The following is a 22,537-nucleotide window of genomic DNA, read 5'->3' on the forward strand; positions in this document are numbered from 1 at the left end:
ACCACAGGGATTACCCCCCTCCCATGGCAAGGTTAGCATTTTTAACCTCTTAATCACAAACTCTTTTTCATCCCCAGAGCTTCTGGCCCAGCTCTTGCACTTGTTCGGCCCTCTCCTGGGCTGTCCAGGCTCACCCCACCTAGGTGGGTGACCACAGCCTGCCTGAGTACAGCAGCAGACCATCCACCCTAGCTCAAACTTCACAGGACCAACCTTTCTGTTTCTCTCTCTTTTTTTTTTTTTTTTTTTTTTTTTTCTCCTAGCTTTCCTGGATATTATGCTAGCGCCTTGCTTTCATCAACACAGATCAGGCAGACCTGGCAGATGCGCGGTGTCCAAAGCTATTGCCAAAGCTTGCATTACCTATATAAATAAAAGGATTTTGTTCCTCGTCTCTTCAGGCATGCAGATGGAGGGTGCTTTGGTGCCAGCCATGGGGTTGGCTTGCAAGGGGACAAAGCACAGCATAAAGACGAGCAGCCGGGCTGGGGGGCACCTCCTGGTTTGTTACACAGCAGTAGGTTATTTGCCTTGCAGCCATATCCCAGGACCCTTCCACAAATAAAAGCAGCCCTTGTCTCCATGAGCTTTTCCTTCCAGAATAGGATACCACATGCAGGATGGCAAACCTGTGGGGTGGGGGAGAGACGATCTGTGTGCACAGCTGGGAGGTTTCAGGTCACCACATTAGCTAACCATTACTAATCCTCACTGACATTTTACCTGGCTGTGATTGTACTGTTGATTTGTGGTAGGTTATCAGAGTAGAAATGGGTCCCAAGGAGGCACATCCAGGGAGGGATTTATCTGAATAAACGAAGCTTGGAGGAAACCATTAATACGTAGTGGAAGATATGTACAGTGTTCAGAGCTGACCTTGCTGGCAGAGGTGATACAATATGACCTGACAACATCAAACACATTTTTTCCCCTAATGTTTACTTGCTGCAAACTAGGGGTCAGTTTGCTATACTCAGATACGATGGCTGAAACGGACCTGAGAAAAAAGCCCACAAAAATGAAACAATTACCAGTCTTGATTTTCTGGGCCATTTTTGTTGGTTATGAACTTGTCAGGGTTTAGAGCAACCTGGAAGACGAATGACATGATAAGCGAGGGACAGTCTCTTGACTGTAAATACTGGGATGTTTCATGTTCCAGCTGCACTGTTTGACACTGAGATTAGAAAATAGTGTCGAGTTGGCTACTACCCCTGATAGATCTCTCACAGTGGGGAAATTCCCACCATGGATAATGATGCCAGAGTAACTGAGAAACAAGGGAGCAAAGCAGCCTAGAAAATTATTTTTAACAGTGACATTTAAGCTCAAGTCCTCCCACACATCTCACCAATTTTGTATGTGATGTATGTATGTTACACGTGCATACTTACTATGTGTATGCAGTTTGTGTCTTCTATACCACTGCTATATGCATACATGGAAATTAAAAAGGAAGTCTCTATGCTATAAACACATACACACTCTTAACAGCAAAATTATATTATGGTTTGCTTCACAAAGCTGCTAAGTAAGACTGCATTATACATTCATATATAAATATATTTGTATACACGTATTCCTACCTGTACTCACATATACAGAAACACAGGTGTGCAAGCATAGACACAAATCGTAAGAAAAAAACCTCTGTGCTGCAAGGCCATCACCATAGCAATCTGTTACTGTATCTGATGAGTTAGACACTTAACACATTTCAACTATGCAAAGTTCTTACAATCAACTGGGTAAATTTATTTTTGTTTTTAATGTGGCTTCAGTTCAGTTTACTTTTTTTAAAAAAAGTTATGCTGAATGGATGGAGGGAGTCTTCAGTCTTTCCCATGCCCAAGAACGATAGTCTGATGCTCTAATGGTAATTTTAAAGTAATTTTGTTTTAAAACTCACACCTATTACATACCCTACATATATATCCAATCATCAAAAAATAGAAGCGGGAGACATTCACATAATTTTACCCTCAATAAATTAGCAAGGACGACACATTTTAAACAAATAGCAGGAACAGTTACTGCATTCCTTCTGTAATTTATTGCCTTCAGAAAAGGATCAAATTACAAAATGTGTAGGGTGTAATGCTGTAGGCTGTTCAAACTGGGTTTGCAGTGTCTGCAACACTGGAACTAAATATTTACATGACTCCAGAAGATCTAATCTCTGAATTTCAACCCCCACCCCCTTTATTTAATTTGTATGCTATCTTTATCCACCACCCAGCACATTCCACACAGTCACTGAAGTTCATGAAAGAGATAAGGGGGGGGGGGTGTCAAGACTTTCAAAGGAAAGCAGGGAAGCTGTTTTAAAAATAAGGAATAGATCATCCTTGTTAGAGCTGAAGTCTTGCAGCAATTTTGGCAGGGTACACATGGATTCTAGCAGTTGTGCTCTAAGCAGGGATAGCACTTGGGATCTCTAGAGACCCTGTCAAAGAGGAGTTGTAAGGGGGAGGTACCGAATGACAACTGTTCTGATCTCCAAAGGCTCGGAAGGCTTCAAAAGATGCTAGGAATTCAGTAAGCACTCCCATAACAGACTACAATATTTTGCCAAGCTGCTTTTATTCCTTACTTACAATTAATTTGCTGCCAGTGCTGAAAAACCTACAAAACATTAGGGAAAAAAAAGAAAAAAAAAAAAAAAACTTATAACAGGTTTGCTGTTGATCATTTGTTAAACTGAGAATAATGTGTGTGTGATTTTTAAAAGTGAAGTCTAAATTCTGCTGGTTTGTTGAAAAAATGTATTATGGAATAGAATGTGGATTGTAAGGTTTAACAGATTAAACTCTAACTTTGCACCCACAACCAGAGACATGCTGTGAACAGTCCCTTGCTTGGCATTCCCTGAATTCAGGTCAGTGTGACAGCAACCTCCACCTGTTCGGAGAAATACATCAACGTGTCACGTCTTCTCTGACCCTGAATCTACTTCTCACTGCTGAAAAGCAATTGCAGGCAGGCAAAAGGCAAACCACCTTAAGGTAGGCTTCTGGCAGACTGATGTTGATCTCAAGACACTTTGGAGGAGGCAGATACCTGTGGATACATCCACTCTGTATTAAAAGACTCAAAAATAGAAAAGAAAGCAAATGAAAGGGTAACAGAGCCAGCTAAAGCATACAGACAAGGTCTTCAGATATTTTCTTTTCTCCTGGGCAGTGGTGCCAATACCGAAAATGTAACAAAAGTTAACAGCTGTTCCATATTTTCCTCTCAGCTGTGAAAAGTAGATGGAGAGTGATGTACTAAGATCAAGAGTCTCACCTTCATCCCTTTCTCCCTGTATATTACAAAAAAATGAAAAGCACCTTAAAAATGTCAGTTTCAACAAACAACTCCAAGGTAATATTGAATAGTTTGATCATTATTATTGTTTCTTCAGATTTCAAGGGAAAAACTGAATTCTAGCTACATCAAACAAAAAATCTGTTTATGCTTTGTTACATTCTCACCTTCTATGGTGAGGTAACATTCAATTTTGCAGAAGTTAAAAGGATTGTTTAACAAAAAGCAAGATATGAATTTGACTCTCATACCTGATCTCTCAGTCTCTCCTGGTGTCCCATTATTGCTGTCGCATGATGGGGATATTTCTGTTTCAGATGCTCAAGAAAAGCCTCTCTCTTTCTGTCCATTTCCGAAGTTTGCATTCCCAGTATTTCTTTGGAACTGCGAGGGCCACCTACTGTATGTCTTCGAGGGATGTTGCGGGTGGACTTGGAGTTAGGAGTGTGACTGTTCGGAGTCGAAAGCTGCTCCTTAGATCGGAGACATTCTGCATCATCTAGTGATGTTACATGCAAACTGTGTTTCCCCTGGTCTGAAAAAAAAAAAAAAAAAAAAAAGCACATTTTAATAACTTAATCCCAACATTCACATTAATATGAAAAAGAAAATAATCAGATTGATAAAAAAGCTAGGTTAGTTTTAAAAGTCTGGTAGCGTTCAATGCCATGTTCTGCATCATTAGACATATATATGTTCTAATAAGCAGCCTGGAAATAATCGTTTATATAAGCTATGCACAGTACTTACTTCTAACACGGAACCACAGTATTGCCTCACAGAAAAGTGAACATGATTAAAGTAGATGTTCCTTTTATATCATCTTTACCATTATGTGACTTGAAAGGAAGATCTGACAGGGCCCTTATTCCCTGACCTTTAAAACCAACAGGATGCTTTCCAGGAGAAGGAACAGTTTTCTTCAGTAGCCTCCAGTAAACTTAATGGCCCTGTAACTAGTATCTTGAAGGACACCAACCAAGAAAATTCGTTTGACAAAGCAGATTTGAAATCCTTAATCTTTTCTCAGTGTATTTTCAGCATGCTCAGAAACACCTATGAAATAATAAGAAGGTTTTGGAGGTTTTTTTTCACCCTCAATTTCTGACTGCGGTACGGTTTTAAATTTCACAGATCTCCCTTGGATTTTATACGTCTCAGGACAGCAGGCTGGAAAATACAACATCACTCTTTCAATAAACCATTTCTCAAGAAACAGAAAAAGAAGCAAGCTTTGAGTAATATAAAAGGGAAAAAAAAAAAAAAAAAAAAAAAAACTCAGATAAATTTTACAACTTTAAAATCTACTTTAAGACCAAAGACCATGACTATTTTTGCAAGGAGATAGGCAGATACAGAGGGTATGTAAGTGCTGGCTTATCTTCAGGTAACTGTGTAACATGAACCCTCTGGTGCATGAAGAAGTGTAGTCTGGAGCCTTGTTACCTAATACCTTTGAAAAATCCCTCATTCTTTTGTCAGCAAAGGAAAAAAAAGAAAAAAAAAGAAAACAGCAGCACTGAAAAGGCCTCTCCAAGCCCCTGTGGCCTTCCTCCTCTGTGCTGGGCAGGCCCCGGCGTCCCTGTTAGTGTTAACCCTTTACATCACAACCCCAGGAGCAGGAAGGCCCTTCCTCTGTGCATTTTTAATACAACTCAATTTTTCTCCATCTGACACTTTTCTACTCTCAGCCCTTTCTACTCCCAGTGACAGGTTCCCCCGAGTGCTGCCATTCATACGGCACTGCTGTTTGGAAACAGGCACCTACTCGCTTCTTTTTATGGTTCACTCAGTCAGCTTGACAGCCTGCCTACCACTTGCCTGAGGATTTTATTCTGAGTATTTTTCTGCCTCCCAGCGCACATTGTCACTTGCCTGCCAAGTCCCACGTAATATCAAGCCCTGGTAATAAAGTAAATCCTCCACTGGTGGAGCTGCTGTCTCCGTGCAGTCCCAACACTTTAAATGGGGAAGCCATTCCCTTGGTCCAACAGGACCAGGCCATGAAATGCTGTCCCTCAGAGACTCTGCATGTTTCTGTAAGCTCCCTGTACTCATGGACTCCAAAATATCAGCAGATCCTCTTCTTTGCATTCATGGAAACCTATATTGAAATCAGAACGAGAAACAGAAGCCCAGAGGTTGGAAGTGGCACCACACTTTGAGCAGTACAGATCCAGACACTACTTTAGAAGCAGCCTTGGTTCCTGGGGCAGTTTGGTTCTCAGGTGGGCTCAAAACATCATCTCTGAGCTCTGCAGCACTGGAAACACAGCACAGCAGAGCTGTGGGGGGAGAGCGTGGATGCAGACTGCCATGTAGCCCCATACATTATTTCACCTGCTTTCACATCCTTGGGAACTGGTGGAACAAACCTGTGGGATGTTTCAGACTGCAAAGGTAGGTTTCCTTCCTCAGTCTGCCCTTTTTCTCTGGTCCTTCTAAAAAAATAGGCAAGGTCAAAAACCACACACAGCACAAGGCAACTCTAGCTCATTTCTTGCAAGACTTTCTTTAGAAGAACAACCCTTGTAAAAACTTCAGAGCAGCAGTCTCACCTACATACATACATGCACATGCACACGTACTCTTCAGGCTACAGAACTCTTCATCTTTTCCAAGCACAACCGAATTCCTAAAAATATCCAGCCTCTCTATAAACATTCAGAGCACCTACTGCCAGGTACACTTGGCTGGTTTGAGAAAAGGGGCAACAAAGAGTTTTACTTGCAAGAAGCAAGCATGGTTATTCCAGATGTACTCAGTCAAACTGGTTTCTGAAAGGTGCACGGTCATTTCAATGGATTTTAGATGGGAGTAAAGAGGTGGTATGGGGCTTAATGGAATTTACCATCTTAATTTGTTGCATCAAGAGCACAGAGGCTATATCCCTGAGGCTGCTGGAACAAGGGTGTTGGACATAAATAAGGGATTTCCTTAGAGCTCTAGGGAGTGAGCGTGAGTGTGGGTGACTGAATGCAGCAATTCTGCACAGACCTTTAATGTATTGTCGCAGCAGCAGTTTCAGTCATTGGATTGGTGGCAGGCACTTCCTCAAGAAGGCAGGTAAAGCTATACTGAGAAACACAACTGAGAGCTCATGAATGTGGAATTCTGTTCTTGTATCTCTCTCATGCAAAGTCCCTCTATACTCTGCACTTCAGTCATCTCAGTAATTTAAGAAAAAGCTAATTATTTGAAAAATACTGAGACATATCAAGTAAAGTCATTTAGAATTATCTGTTACTGGGTGAAACCTTGAGAAAGAATCATACATAACATAGTTTTCGTATACTATATTAGAAAGATCAACAAATTCTATTATTTTTCTTTCATATATTTGGAAAATACTGTATAAATAGCAGTGAAAAGAAAGGAATGCAAACTATGCAAACTAATTGCTAGTCTTGCCAGCAAGCTGACCTGGGCAAGGTCCCATCATATTGCAGCACACATCAGCACGTATCTTTCCTGCTGCCCTGGCTGCAATGCTGTGGTAGCTACCACACTGTTTTGTTGCCCAAATTTATGCAGATCAGGAACAACCAAACTCGCCTGGGTAATATTATCCATCTTTGCTGAAATGAAAATCAAACTCTCTGTAATGTTTGAATATTAGTCTTTTGCATAGCAGTTGCTTAACAGTTCTTCTCTGGCCACTTCCTAAATAGTGACAGATAATTTTGATGGCAAGGATCAAGTGGAATGGCAAAATACCTCCTGTGTACCTAGGGTACATGAGCTCTACACCACAGCACTCCAAGGAGGAGAAACTAAGAGACATATTCTGGATCCTGGAGTTGCTCAATAACAGTGTGGGCAAACTGGCCATATCTTCCAAGTGAAGATAATAGGCCTAGGAAAATCAATCCCCACAGATAACTGTGAAATGTGTGAAGGATCATGTGATGTTTCCCAGAAGACAGCTAAGAGTAGTGAAAGGATAAATTATGCAAGTACCCTCCTTACAAAAGGAGTAAATAGAGCCAATGAAAAACACAGAAAGAGAAGTGCTAGATAAGCTTGTCTCCCCATCTCCCTCCCTCATGTTCAGAAGCTAAGAGCTGAACATCTTTCTGTTCAGTAGAGTGGCAAAGCTAGAGGGCAACAAAAGGAGGACTTGCTGATTGGCAGAGGTTATCCAAAGCCTTGGGTAACCCTTACAATTGACATGCTCCTCTGATCTGAAAACTAATTTCAAGATTCCTTAACTTCACCCATTACTACAGTATGCCATAAGCTGGAAATCAAAAGAAAAAAAAAGTCCTTCAATGCATCCTGGTATGTAGTTCTTCCCAGTCACACCCCAGTCACACCCTCCATAAAGTCTACAAAGATCAAGAAATTCACTTTGCTCCATTACTCACAATTTGGTGAAACTTTTAATATCATGTTCTGCAATCAGAAAGCATCAAATATGGATCTTATCCATACTGATACCATGAAGCTGAGCCTTGGAGCATACCATAAGTTTTATACTTAAAGTATAAATATATAAATATTTAACTGCATGAATCAAACCCACCTCCATTATACTTATGCTGGCAGCACATCTGAGGTTATTGGGAATCATTCTTAGCTACTCCCCTGTCTGCAATTAAGCCTGTTTCCAAACAGATTTTCAAGTGTAGCTGCTGGATATGGGCTAAAACTACTCAGTTTGGTTATGAATTTTCAGCATTAAAACTTCTGGAAAATCAGAGGATGGGTCTGGTCAGACCTCTGTTTTTCAGACCACATATATCACAGTCAGCTTAATATAACCCACACAGAAAAACTATGTTACTGATGGCTTTTTTTTTTTTCCTATTCAGATACATCCTTTAAGTGAAGATTTCCTTCCCACTAAACATAAGCATACAGATATAATGCACATCACTTGCACTGCCATGGATTTTAACCTCAAAAATGGCCAAAAGAGTGTCAGACAATGCACCCACCATGAAAACAACCAAAAACCTAAGTTCTCTATGCAACACTTTCCACTCCTACACACTCGTAAAGCTGTGTGATTTTCCCAAACCACATGCAGACGACCGCAGGCTGCTCCTTCTGCGGAAGCTGGGCAGCACAACTTCTCCTCAGGTGCCTGCGGGAGCACACGCAGGTGCTCCACAAATCCTGGAGGCGATGCGGCTGAGGTCGGGTACTCGCCACGCCACCTGAGCGCTGTGCTCCACGTGGGCTACGCCACGCAGGACCCACCGGCACAACAGCGGCTGTGCGAGCGCACGGCGGCTTTGACCCCGCGTGTAAACCACGCCGGCCGCGCTCCGAATTCGCTCCGGTGCAAAGCCCGAGGGGATTTACACCGCGATCCACCGCGAAGCCTCGCTCCCCCCGTGACAGCGAGCTCGCCTACCGGCAGAAAGCCACGCTTCAACACCGCGAGCGGCTCCGAGGGGCACGGTTACCCCTAACTCCATCTTTGCCCGCTGCTCGTACTCACCCTTCATCTGCCTGCCGTCTGCGGAGCAAGCCCGGCACGGCTCGGGTTTCTGGCTTTCCTTCTCCTCCATTGTCCCTGCCTACCGCACACGCTCCCCTCGCTCCCAGCCGGGAAGTGCAGCGCCGGGGCGAGCGGCGCCAGGCTGGGCCGGCAGCGCTTCGCCCGGCCCGGCCCGGCCCGGCTCGTCCCTCCCGCCCCGCCGCGGAGCCCCCTCACGGCCGGTGGGCGGTGGGCGGCGGGGCCGGGCGGCTCCCCCGAGCCCTCCTCCGGCCGGGCCCCAACAGGTGACGGGGCTGGGCTGCAGGCGAGCCCCGCGTCGGCTGGCTGCCCGGGAAGCCTTCTGAGGGGGGAACATTGCAGGCGTGATTACAGGCCCGAGCCTCCGCTGGAATCCGAAGCCGAAGCCTTTCAAATCTCCGTCATGGGACAAAAGGCTTTCCACCGAGTGTTTTTTTTAAGCTCGTAACCACCGAGCCCACAAGCATTCCTGATAAATGCTCCTCTGTCTTCTTCTAGCGTCTAGTTTAAAAGTAATTCATTATACGAGCGCTTTGAGGTTTTGTTTTTGGCGGAATTCTTTCAAGCTGCTCAGAGAATGAATTAGGGAAAATCAAGATAGAGGAATTCAACTTTAGTGAAGCCAATAAAAATGAATGGTAGCAATATGTAAGCAGGGGCTTGGGTTAAGAGGGATTCTGAAGCCTCAGTAGCAAAGCATAGAGAAACACGTAACTAATTCTTCTTTGGCAGATCAGAAGCAGGAAGTCCGCCTGTGAATCGATAGATCCGCCGGGCTGCAAGGCAAAATATAATGTGCCTGAGAAGAGTGAGATCAAATCCCACAGATTCCATCAGATGCCACATGTGTTGATTTAGTGGAGAATATCAGGCTGAATTAGTCTATCGGGATCGTAATACAGAGCTAGAGATGGTGGAACAAAGCGGGTGTTGAGTTACAGCATCAAGAGTGTAGTTTATCCACGGACAACTTCTGAAGTAGGTTAAGAACAAAGCATTACTGAGGTATTACTAAAAATAAGCAATTTCTCATTTAAACCAACCTCATACTGCAACACCAAGTAACAGTTAATATCTCGGATGTCTTTTTAAACAGACCTAGCATAATCTGGTCTTCCAAGCTTTCTCCAACACTCACTGCAGTATAACATCAGCTAAATTGCTTGAAATGACCTCTCAACCACCCAGTCCAGGCAGACTAGGAAAATTCTCCAACATTTCCTACATCTCTATCTGGCAGAAATGTCACCCTGTCTACTTGGATTATTAAATGCAGAAATGTTGTGTATATATATAAATTCAATACAGAAGCTCAAGGAAAACCACTCTCCTCATGCCCCAATCCTCCCCCATCCAGACAGAAAAAATTATGTATGTGAATTACTACTAACAATTAATAAATGCAGAGGACTATTGTTCATTAGATCAGGCATGCATATTTTCTACCACTTAACAAATATTTATTTTGCTTCTTAACAATTAATTTTATATTGTCTTGGAACCTGGCAAAGGTCCCAGAAATCTGGCAGGGAAAACACAGAAAAGATGAAAATACAATCTAAACATTAGCACTGCTATTTAAGGCCTGCAGTACAGTGTTCCCAACAGAATACTCCTTAAGTTGCTTTGCAGTATTAAGAAAACAGTGTGATACACATTGTATTTAGATACTGTTTTTACTGGCCTTGGGTTAATCTCTGCTGATTCTGATTGGGAACTATTTTAGGATGAGAAGTGATGTCCAGCCAGCCTACTTATCTGATATGCCTTTTGTGATATTGAGGAATGTGCCTTTAACACCGAGGATTTTAGAGTCTGGACAAGTGTTACAAGCCTCTTGCAAGTTATACTCAGCCAGCTGGAAGGAGAAGAGGGCTCGTACAGGAATATCATGCGCTGAGGGATCACTGAACACCACCTCCTTCAACAAATAAAAAATAAATCAGAAATCCCTGATGGGAAAGGAAAGCTAGTGCAGTTGCAGTGTGGAAGCCGTACCAAGACATTACCTGTGCACAGGGCTCAGAAACCAACAGCGGAGAAAGTAAGGGCATTTAAAAAGGCCTACTCCTGAAATAATGCAAGGGAAAGCACAAAACATACTTGCCTACAAATGCCTATAAGGAAGGCACTTCTGCAGCCTTGAGTGAAAATGGTGAGCTCTGGAGACCAGTATGCAGTATGGCTTGTACCAAGAGTTTTAACAAGACCAAAACATAAGTGCACAGTAGCACTTTCAGGAAGATTTGCGTTCATCCAAGGTAGGGGATAAAAACAGAAAAAATAGAAAATGACTATGAGATTATTAAATAAATAAATAAATGTTGTCAAAACTAAAATACCTGCTTTAAGCCAGCACTGTTAAGTTTCCACAGCCAAGAGCACACGACAGACAGAGAGGTGGCCTTGTGTCCATAACAGAGCACCCACTGACATGTCCTACCAAGCAGCCAGGTGCCCCTTGGGATGGTGGCAGCAGGTGGGGACAGCTGGTACAAACCTATGGTCTGAAACTGTTGCTGCCTGGGCAGCAGCAAGGTACTGCCACAGCTGGGAGTGACAGTAGATGGTACTGCTGATGCTGTCAAGGGGCCTGAGCCAAACAGACCCCTGAAATGCAGAGGTCATCTAGGATGGTTTGCTTATTTGGTTGTGGATGTATGGCACCCACTTGAAAAGTGGGTGCCACTGTGGGAGAAATCCCATGGCAGCAGAAGTAGCCTCTCAAGCAGGATTAAAGAACATTGGCAAAAAGTGAGACTAAACACGGCATGCTTCAGTATCAAAGTCAAACAAAGGAGCCCACCCAGCCTCACATAATCGCCTCTGCTGCTGCTCAGGACAGCACCATTCATGAAAAGAACAGTCAGGACAGCACAATCTCAAACCATATTCTCTCTTTACAAAATTTCTTGGTCCCAAAGTGGATTTAACTACCATATGTCAAGGCCATTCTTTAAGGTGTTACCTAAGTTTACTTAAAAGAATTAACAAAATTCCTTTAGCAGCTGAGAAGCTGGAGACAGCCAGAACCATTATACTGTTAGGCTCAAATAGAGAGCTACATAGCACAACTGCTGGGATGAATCACCACCACCAAGTTAAATAAACTTGATTAACCAGTTCACAGCACGCAATCAGGATTTGTTTATCTGTGGGATCAACAATAACAGTAGTTCCTTTTAATTACTGTGCTCAGATCTGGACCCATCAATATCAAAACAATGCATGGAGAACAATTGCTAACAGGATATGCTGTTTTAATTGTGCTCAAAATTAATGTCCCAGAGCGACTTAAACACTTCTGGTTTTAGCATGTGCATAAAAGGAACAATTAACAAATACTGGCTTCGCTCAATTAGTAAAACTCATGATATACAACAGTGCCTCTGTGGCTCTAGCAATTATTCATAGCTAAAAAAAAAAAAAAAAAAAAAAAAGGAAGTTAATTATTAATAGTTAAATCAGAAGAAGCATCCCATAATTAAAAACCTATCTCAGTGTCCATGTGAAGTCACGTAGCCGCTGAAAAATACATCATGTATGCTGCCAGTATGAAACAGCCTGGCACTGTCTAGTCTGCTATAACCCAGAAAAAAAATAAATTTTAGACCAGAAGTGGGAAGGCTTGAGAAACTGAGCACATCTCTATTCTCCTTTGTGCTCAGGGAGTTCACTTCAGCCCTTGGTGTGGCCTTTCCATCCTTAATAACTAGACTCCTAAAAGAAAGGAACTATGTTCAGATATGCACATTATCAAGTATGATATAGTACTAACCACTAGCTCATATAAGCAAGATGAAAATAACCACAGGTCTATCCATATGAATCGATGCAAGTAGAATCTAGAGGTAAAAAGTTTTGTATTACCTTAAGAGTAATTGCCTAATAATTTGGTATTGTATATCAGGGAAATCAGATTTTTAAGGCAGGGGGTAGGAAGGGCTTTGTGATCATTTAATTTCATCTGCTTTGCAAGGGATTTCAGTGAATTCGTACCTATTTCAAGTCCAAGGATAATGGTTAATCTGTTAAGTGGTTAAATTAAACAATTGAATTTGATTTGAAAATTTACAATGACAAACTATCTAATACAACCTCTAGGATTACTTGTAATGAAATTACCATCACTGTTAAAAAAATTGTGGAGTTTCAGTATTCATATTTCATACATCCAAGTTCAGTTATGATTTGACATACCTATGAGGGAAAAAAATAGCTGGAGGAGTGAAATGGTACTATTCCAGCAGAAGCAAACAAGAAAATGAGCACAAGCTTCTCTACACATCTCCACTGCAGACTTAACCGTGTCTTGTCCAACCTACAGGTTTCAAATCCTTCAGAGAAGTTCAGAGGCTGACACTGGTGCCAAATTATATGATCATTCATGAAAATCACAGGCGTCACCACCACCAGCCTTAATCACTAAAACAACTATTAAAAAGAGTCACTAAGAGGTTGAACATTTGATATTCAGGCAGAAGATGAAGTCATCTTTCCAATTCCATCTCAAATTGAGCTCTGGGGAGCAGCACTAATCACCTGTCACTTGACAGCAATGAGCTTGCAGTTATGAAGAAGGATGCAGTATCCTAGCCCACCTCCAGCCGAAAAGGCTGTTAAGTGCCTTACACGTTGTCGAGTACCAGAGCATCCTTCATTCACTTGGAAAGACATTAAGCTCAAGCTAACAACTGCCACAACTAGACTGCTACATCATGTGAAATAGGTTCCTTTTTTCTGTTTTCCATGTTTTATTATTGTTTCCTTTGTCCTCCTACATTTTGTTTTAAATAAAATAAAAGGTCTGGAAGCAATAAACATGCCCTAAATCAACCTGAGGAAGAGAACCATGGTCATCAGGAAAAAAAGCATTGGCATTCAAGTGTGGAAAAAATGATGGTTAGTCACCTTTACCCACATCTTTATCTCTCTGATTTGGGACAAGAAGAAGCTAACTCTAGATACACTTTAACACCCAAAGTAAGAGAGCTAAATAGACACCATTGTACATTCTGATTAATGTAATGCAACACCTTATCTCAGACTTTTTACCTCCCTGTTACTGTCATCCCACCCTATCACGCTAACACTGGTGTTAGTACATTGCTGCAGAGCAGCTCACTTCGAACTGAAGACCCTGGCATGCCGCAGCTTCACGCCAGCCAGTCTGGCCAGCTCTTTGCACATCACAGTTTCCATACAGTATCACCTATGGTAAGGAATAAGAACAGCCTACAAGCACTGAAATAGAAAATATGAACATCTGTTTTTGTAAGGTACCAAACAAATAACTCCATGAGTGGAAAATGTGCCTTACATCTTGGAAATTTCAATAACAAGAGTTTAATCAAATAAAAAGCAGTATGTGGGTGGGAAGGAACAGTGTGGGGAATTGTTTCTGAGGGAGGTGGAGGAAAGGAGGGGAGAAGGTCACTTTTAAGTCCATCTGCTCTATATTCAAATTCATTCTTTCCCCAGTGTAAAACACTTTGGTTTTGATAATTCCTTTTTGGATGAATTCACTCAAACAGCTCTGGTGAGAGTTTGGATTCAAACTGGTCCAATTTTTCAGCAGTGCCAGAACAACAGACAATGCCTGAAATACTGCCTATTGCTGGTTTCGTGGGTGTCTTCAAGATCTGCTCATGAATGTACAAGGTGGCAGGCTTTAGTCATCAGAGGTATTGAGAGATGCTCTCTGTAAAGTACAATTATACTTAAAAAGAATCATCAGAGATCCTTTATTTCAGATCTTACCAAATGCATACGGAGTTTACAAGATTGTCAGGAGACTGCCTGAATTAGTAAGAAATGCAAAGTTTACTCTGATGTAGTCTGGGTCTAAAAATAATGTAATTGGTCAAATTATGTTGTGATTATCATTCCAACTTGCTATCATAAAGCAATTCTGGAAAATATTCTACCAAAAAGAATGGTTTAACTAAAATAATTTGTAAGTAATGATTAGAAATTAACATAATGGTAGCAGTATTGCGAACCTGCAACATTCACACAATTCACGAAGGTGATTTTTTTCTTTATTTTTTATTTTTTTTTTTCCAGAACAATATTATTTTTATTGGTCTTTGCGCAGTAGCCAATCATATATTCTTTTTTTCTCCCACAGCGTTACTGGCAAGAAAGATTTTTTTTCCATGAAAATCATACTAAAATCATGGGGCAGAGCAACATGATTGCCATTTCATAAGTTGGACATTTTTAAATGTTCTTTCTTGTTTCTCCCTGAGCCCTACCACAAGTGCAGTACTACAGAGCAAAAAGAAAAAAAAATATTAAAAGAGATAAAGATAAGCAGGATGAATCGTTATAGCTTTGTTTCCCCACGGATCCAATTTCCAACCCAGTGTGGATGGTTACAAGTTGTGGATTGTGCCTTAAGCCATGCAGCCCCAGTGGCTGCTGTTTGCAGGGCTCTCGTTTGCATTCTTTGGAGAGCACTACTGCTGAGTGCAGATGTGAAAGCTGAATGCCAGTGGGAAACTTCCTCCTACTTGTAAATATATTAATGACCTCTTGACACCGCGTACATCCCCTTCCATGAAAAGTGCCTCCCTGACCTTCCCAGATCATGCTGATGCTACCACTAAAACAGCTGATTAGTAAGAAAGCAATGGCATCTGACAGCAGTGGTACTCCTGCTCCTTCTCAGTCCAATCTGTTCTGCTGGGATGCACACTTCTTAATTCAGGTATATGAAACCCCTTCAGTATTTAGGATTTCACAGCTTTGAGGCAACAGGGACCGTTTGACTATCATGTCTGACTTCGCATCTGTCACAAGCCATTACATTTGGTGTGGAATCACACAAAGGCCAAGAGATGAACAAGACGCGAAATGAACATAATATTGCTGATCTCAGGAGCTGCATCTGCACCAGTGTTTGTTTCAAAAAGGAGTGCGCTTTTGAAGCAAAACCCCACCACACCAGGTCTACACAGATGATCAGTGTAAGACAGTAAAAAACATCAAGTTCCACAAGCTCCACAAACCTGAAAAAAAAAATCTTTCTTCTTCCTTAAATTTCATGAGCCAGACACCCACCTTAAAGTAAAACAAAACTATCCTAACCTCAAAGCTGTGGCACACTCCTTTAGCCACTGTCTCCAGCACAGCCAGTCATTTATGCATGAAAGAAACCTGAAGGGAAAAAGAAAAGCATCTCAGAAGATAGCTAGCCAATTGTAGATGGAGGGGATGGAAGTCCTCCGTGCCTAACATTACCAGCTGAAAGGCTGAAGTCCAACAGTTGATTAAAATCACTGTCTATAATACAGAGCTGTGATTGTTAAAAGCATGTTATGTGGGGGCGTTTCAGTGCTTGGCTCATGAAGGCAGCTGATGGAGCTGATGGCTCAGAAACCACATCCAGCAGCAGCAGCACTGCTATGACCTTCCACCCTGCACCAGCCACCACAGTAAATGCAAACCTTGTTGCAGCAACTTTGTTGCAGCACCAGGCTATGTGGCTTCTCAATATACCCATTTCCATTTAACAGAATACATTATAGTTAATTGACTGATGTTTAATTACCCTTGCTACTAAGAAATTGCTTCTTTTTTCTTCAGGGTAAACTTGACTTAACTCAAGTTTCCATTGATGGGACCTACTCTTCTCCCATCATCAGCCAGACCAACCAGTTCTGTAGGGCTGGTGCTCTGTGACAAAGCCACCTCACAGCCTTCTCTCCATCAACTGCATCAGCTGAGCTCCTGAAAACATGCATTAGTCTCACTTCTAGTCTTGGAAAACCTTTTCCAAGGTTTTCCTTGGAAAAGAAAAGAAAGAGAGGAAAATCTTTTCCTCTCTTCACTTCTTTCTAGCATTCCCAACCCCTAATACAGCTGGAAGGATTATCAGAGCCTTTTGTTTTATTTATTTTGAATTCAATATAGTAGCAGTAATAAATAAGTACATAACCCAAATTTACTTCTGAAAACACCAGTGCTGCTGAATGTTTGGGAGATGTGCCCCGGGGCTATGTGCACAGCCACAGCTACCTTCCCAGAAAGGGAGAGCATGCTCCAGGGCTGGCAAGGGCAAACTGTCCAAGCACCAAGCAAGCTGCCGTGACACAACTCCTGTGTCATATCCTATTTCTCCTACAAGGGGAATTCTGCTCCTTTTGTGCAGCACTCGCAGAAGATAAAAAGGGAGAAGAAGTAACAATGATCCGTCTCATCAGGCTGCAAAGGGGCGCGCAGAATTGCCTGAGGTGAAGTGAAGAATAAGCAACGTCAGCACAGAAAGGTGTCATACAAGGTTTAAGCTTACTCAGAGGCACAGTCTCCATCTCTCTCATGAATAAATACATAACCCAAGACAATTTAATTCCAACTGTTTTGTAGCACTTCTTACGAAAACTTTTCAAGCAATGTAATGACTCAGAGGTGAGCTCTCCACTGACAACATAAAATGACACTGTATTAGTTATCTGCCTTTACAAATGTGCAAGTCTGCACTAAGATATACAAATATCTCTCATAATATAGCACATGCCTTTACATGCAGCATAGCCGAAGATAGGGAACAGACAGTAAGTAGTGACAGGTTTTCTTCACTCCAAAGGAAAAGTTATTAAACGTTAATTGGTAACAGGTTTTACTGCATATGCATATGTTCCAATACTCTCTATTTCTAATACCCACCTTATCTACAAAGCATAACTTTGTGAATTACTTAACTTTATTTGTGATTCTCATACTATGGCCTTAATCTTTCATAATTAACATAACAAGGTCAAGTGATAAATTCACATCTTTTTTTTCCCTCTTTTGCTGCTTCACTCTCAAACTGCCATTAAGAGATAGTACTTCAAGATCGCAGCTGGAATGGCATATAAGTCCTTCTATCAGTTGGAAGAAATTCTGGGCAAAGCGCTGGAAGGAAAGAAGTATCAAAATCTCTTTGACACAAGATGGTAATATTACTTACATGCCCCACTTTCAGTTTTATAAGCTCCTATAAATCCTCTCTCACAGCAGGGAGTAGCACAAGAATGTCCTTGGAAGAGGGCATTAGGGAAGCAAAGGATGAGTTTGCAACCCATGAGTAGTATCAAGTCAATGTCTTTATTTTTTATTTAAAAAAAAAAAAAAAAAAAAAGCCTTGGTGTAAGAGCTCAAATCAAGAACAGCTGTATTCCAGCAAAGAATCTCCATATGGAACTGAGAGGGAAAAATAGATACTGAGTGGTTGTCCAGAGAAGCAACGGCCTTTCCTGGACCCTTGAGGTTATCTGCCTCTATAGTAGCATCACACAACTCTTAGTCTGAGGACTCTTGGAGTAAATAAATGTAAATGCAGAAGGTGGTCTGCAGAATGGAAATTAAGACAGATGGGGTTACAGGTCTGACATCACTGGAAACACCTAAATCAAATCTGAGTAGTGTTCCAAAGAAGAGCCTAAGCGCAGCCAGAATATGCAGACTGGAAACCAGAATTATAGGGTACAATGCTACAGGCAACAATTACCAATCGCTTTCTTTTCCCAGCCATAAAACAAGGTAATTTGTTTTCCCCACTGTGCGTGGAAGAAACTGGGTGGTCTTCTGACTTCAGGAATCTGAGAAACATCCCTCTAGAGGACAAGGCCACAACAGGCCTCATGGCCAGCGTGAGGCCCTTTTTCAACACCGCCTTACACTATACTTGATTTTAGTCACAGGCATTAAGACTGTGGTAGTGCTTTGCAAGTCATCACTAGATACCTTTTCTAAATAACTCCACACAATTCTCAGGAGTGTCTTCAAGACATGAATAAAGCCTTAGTTGTTGAAAAGTAGCGTGTTTTCAGTTCCTCGACTGTCTTCATCAGCACAGGGCTGCCATGCTGCAGGGATTCTTCATTTGGTTAAAGACTAATTCCCCTTCATCCTGCAGAAGTTGTCACCAGTTTTAAGAACATAGCAGCTTCATGTGATACATGATAAGTAACTGTGAATTCTGAGGCTATTAGTTCACTGAGGGAATGACATCTCTATAAAAGATAAATATAAAAACTCAGTCTCCTACAGAGAGCTTAAGAGTCTTTCATTCACCATCTCTTTTTTTAAAAACCTTGAACATGTTGTTACACATTCAGAGTTTAATAATAATAATAAATCTTTATATCTTCAGCCCCTTCTTAAATAATGTACCTCTGATAACACCTATGCTTAGAACCAGAGCATTTGAAGTGCGTTTGTGTACTAAAAACCTAATGGGGTGTTCAGTGTTGCAATTCAGCTTCTTCTTCCAGTAAAAGGAAGAAAAGTGGGGCAGGCACCAGGCTGAAAAGCTTTCTGAAAGCTGCAGCTGCAGCCAACAGCTGAAATTTAAAATCAGCCATTATTTTCTCTCCTCATATTGTGGGCTCTGCCACAGTTTTCAATAAACCACAAATTCAGCCACAGAGGCACTATCAGTCATTATTTTCTTTTGCTGATGGAGCTAAAATAAGAACCATAAACACTCTCCCCGACTTTAGAAAGCAGTGTATGTCACTCCCCAGCAGGACCCTCAACGTGTTCCATGTGGACAACACATTAGGCAAGTAGCAAAACCCAAACGGGGTTCTGTGAAATTAGTGATTTAATGTTGCAGAGAGAACCTGAAACTGAAGATCATATGGGCAAAGAAATCAGAAGCAGAACTGCATTTCCATTTCCCAAGCCAGTGAGAGAATAGATGTGATGAGTAGCAGATACCATTTGCTGGGATTTCTGCAGGGCATGTATCAATGTCTCTTAGTAAAGAAACAGACAGGAGATCCTCCCACTGATTAAATAAATAAACAAATAAATAATAAAGATATGCAAGACCGAGCAGGAATAAAAAGACAAATTTCCTCAGGGAGGGAGATTACTAGTGGCATCACACAGAGAAATCTGCATTGGTCCAAGCAACCACCAACATTAGTTAGCTGGAAAAGGCAAGGTGGGGTACAAACTGAGGTGACTGAGCTTGGAAGAAACTTCACAAGATTCACTGACTAGGCAGTAAAATGATAGATGAAATCCCGTGTAGCTAAATGTGAAGTGATACACATTGACTCTGAACAGATTATTACCACTCAGAAAGAGAGTTTGAGGTTATAACCATTTTGTGAAAATTTCAGCTCCAAGCTCATTAGTGATTAAAAAATCAAATATATATTGGAAAATGTTAGGAAAAGAATGGTGAACAAGACAGATAATGTCATTATGCTACTGTACAAATCCACAGCCTCCCCACATTTTGAATACTGCATGCAGTTTTAATTCACTCCAGGTCAAAAAAGATATAGCAGATAGAGAAACGCCAAGAAAAAAGGCAGCCTGGATGATCAAGGTTATGGAACAGTTTCTGCACAAAGAACAACTAAATAATGTAGGACTCTCCTTTCTGAAAACAGATGAGTCAAACATATGGTTGAGGTCTATAAACACGAGCGACAAAGAGAATCTGAATAGGGAAAGACTGTTCATTGTCTCTTCCAACACCGATTCTAGAAGCATTAAATGAGACAAGTAGGCTATTGACTCAGAAGCATGTAGATGTGAATATTGATTTCACAGAGCACTGTGGTCGCACTAAGGGACATGGCTCAATGATGGGACTCTGCAGGTCAGGTAGACTGTGGGACTTGATGATCATGAAGGTCTTTTCCAACCTAAATGATTCTATGAAGTACTGGTAAGATGGGGAACTTCTTGTTGTAGGACACTTGAGTTGCTGAGTTTTAAAGAGTTTAGAAAAAATTTTTAAAATTAACAAATTAATACAATAAAATCCATGGAGCACTCTTAAAAACAAAAGTGACATCATCTTTTTTTTTTTTTTTTTTTTTTTTCCTCCAATAATCTCTTAACTGTCTATTGGTGGGAGCTGGAGCATATTCCAGAAACATCACTATGTACTCTCCTTGATCCTGTATTCTTCCTTAGGTAACCACCACCATTCAAGACATATCTGGGGGCTGGATCTCTTGTCTAACCTTCTACAACTGCTCTACATTCACTGAGGTACAAGAAGTACTATTGCTGACAATACCACTTTGTCATAGTTACTAAGCATAAAGAAACAGAAGCACTTACACCACAACAGAAAAATAATCCCAGATCCCATCAAAACACTCTGCTGTGTAGTCAGAATTGTACGGAAATCTCCTCCTGGAGAGAGGATATGGGAGAGGATGAATGGCATACAATAAATTAAGTCATATCATCTCATCTGTTGAAAAAAAAAAAAAAAAAGTCCTAAATATTTGACTGCACAGGAAGATTAGTGTAGTGGAAGCTAGAGAATGAATCTGCAGTGCTTCAGCTGTTCTACAGAGGTGGTGGACAATACAGTGCAAATCTTCCATGGCATCTGTAGCTCTGGATAGCACCAAGTGTCAGAAGGCTATTAAACCCTTTGAACAAGGGATCAGCACAGCTTTGGGGGTCAGAGATCATCCTTTCTCCCTCATTAACTCCCCACTACTGAGAGGCCGCTGCGGCAGACTTTAGGTGCCATGACTCTGACCAAAGCACAGCGTGACACCAAGCCACCCTCACCCTTCCCCATCTTTTGGGATGCAGGACCCACTGTAAGGGCAGTCAAAACTTACTTAAAGATGAGTGCACAGTACTGGAATCTGACAGCAGTTGGTCATTGTAATTCACTCATTTATAAGAATTAAATCTGACTGTCGGCCCATGCTAACCTCTCTTTAAGATACATGGAGATGAGCAAGGTCCCCTGATCTCCTTAAGCTCCCCACCACACGTGCAGGGACTTGGTGGCAGTAACTGCAGTCTGGTTCCTTTGTGCACCGCCTTCCCCCAAAGCAGACAGTGGGTTACTTGCTATATGAATCTGCATCCACACAAAAGGGAGGGGGACAAGAGAATTATCCACTGATGAGTACCTATGCTGCTTTTTCAAAGCTGCTTAAACTGGTCTCTCTGTTTCTTGCTGCACTATGAGACAGAAAGAAGGCATCAGATGTTTTACCACTATAGTTCTTCGGAAATTTGCTTTTTGTATTTCCTTAGGTTATCAGGGTGTCTAACCACCTCCCTGCTCTTGCTTTCCCAGAAAACAAGAGAGCTTTTTTTTTTTTTTGGTAGTCAGGGGATTTTTCAAGGGCAAAGAATAATACACCTTTTATTAAGCAGCTATGCACAGTAAGAAACTTTTTACTAGCAATTTCTCAAGGAATGTTATGACTGGCTGACTTGAAAGTGGCCTATCCAGAATCTCATTAGATTTTCAAGTACTTTAGAAAGCAATTCTTACTGAATTATCAAACTTACGGGAAAGCAATGACAGTTTCATACCCACAATTATGTACTTCTGTGTTAACTGCAGAAGCATATCAGAGAAGTAAGGAGAGTCGTGTGCCTAGAGCTATGGCAGTAACAGGGAACTGCTGGGATATGTTAGAGAAGGTTCTTTATAAACTTTTAATTTGTATGATAAAATATTGTTTTCCAAAATGATGCACATATGACAGGATACACAATTATGCCTCTCAGTGAGTCTTGACCCAGAAAATCTAAATGGTAAACAAACCACAAAAGCTTCATGGGTGTGGAGCACACACGGGTCATGACACTTTGCATAAGCAACCTCTGCATCCTGCTGCTTGGTCAAAGTAGCCAGATCTGTCTTCCACTGGAGACTGCAAAAGCAGCTGCAGGTGAGCAGATGCACAGGTTGTTCTAGAGCTGATTAACCCCCCTATAATATTTATTGACACCACAAATAAGAAAAAAATCAAGTATGTGACT

The 22,537-nt window shown here is 41.5% G+C and overlaps 1 protein-coding gene across 1 annotated transcript in view; it reads right to left on the reverse strand.

Moving 5' to 3' along the window:
- Positions 1-22,537, reverse strand: part of KIAA1217 (KIAA1217 ortholog) — a 237,831-nt gene that overhangs the window by 171,833 nt on the left and 43,461 nt on the right. Inside the window, 1 exon segment of the mRNA XM_035318446.1 lies at positions 3,561-3,844. Coding sequence (XP_035174337.1) covers positions 3,561-3,844 — 284 coding nt within the window.

This window comes from Oxyura jamaicensis, chromosome 2, assembly GCF_011077185.1.
Source record: "Oxyura jamaicensis isolate SHBP4307 breed ruddy duck chromosome 2, BPBGC_Ojam_1.0, whole genome shotgun sequence".
Taxonomy (NCBI): Eukaryota; Metazoa; Chordata; class Aves; order Anseriformes; family Anatidae; genus Oxyura; species Oxyura jamaicensis.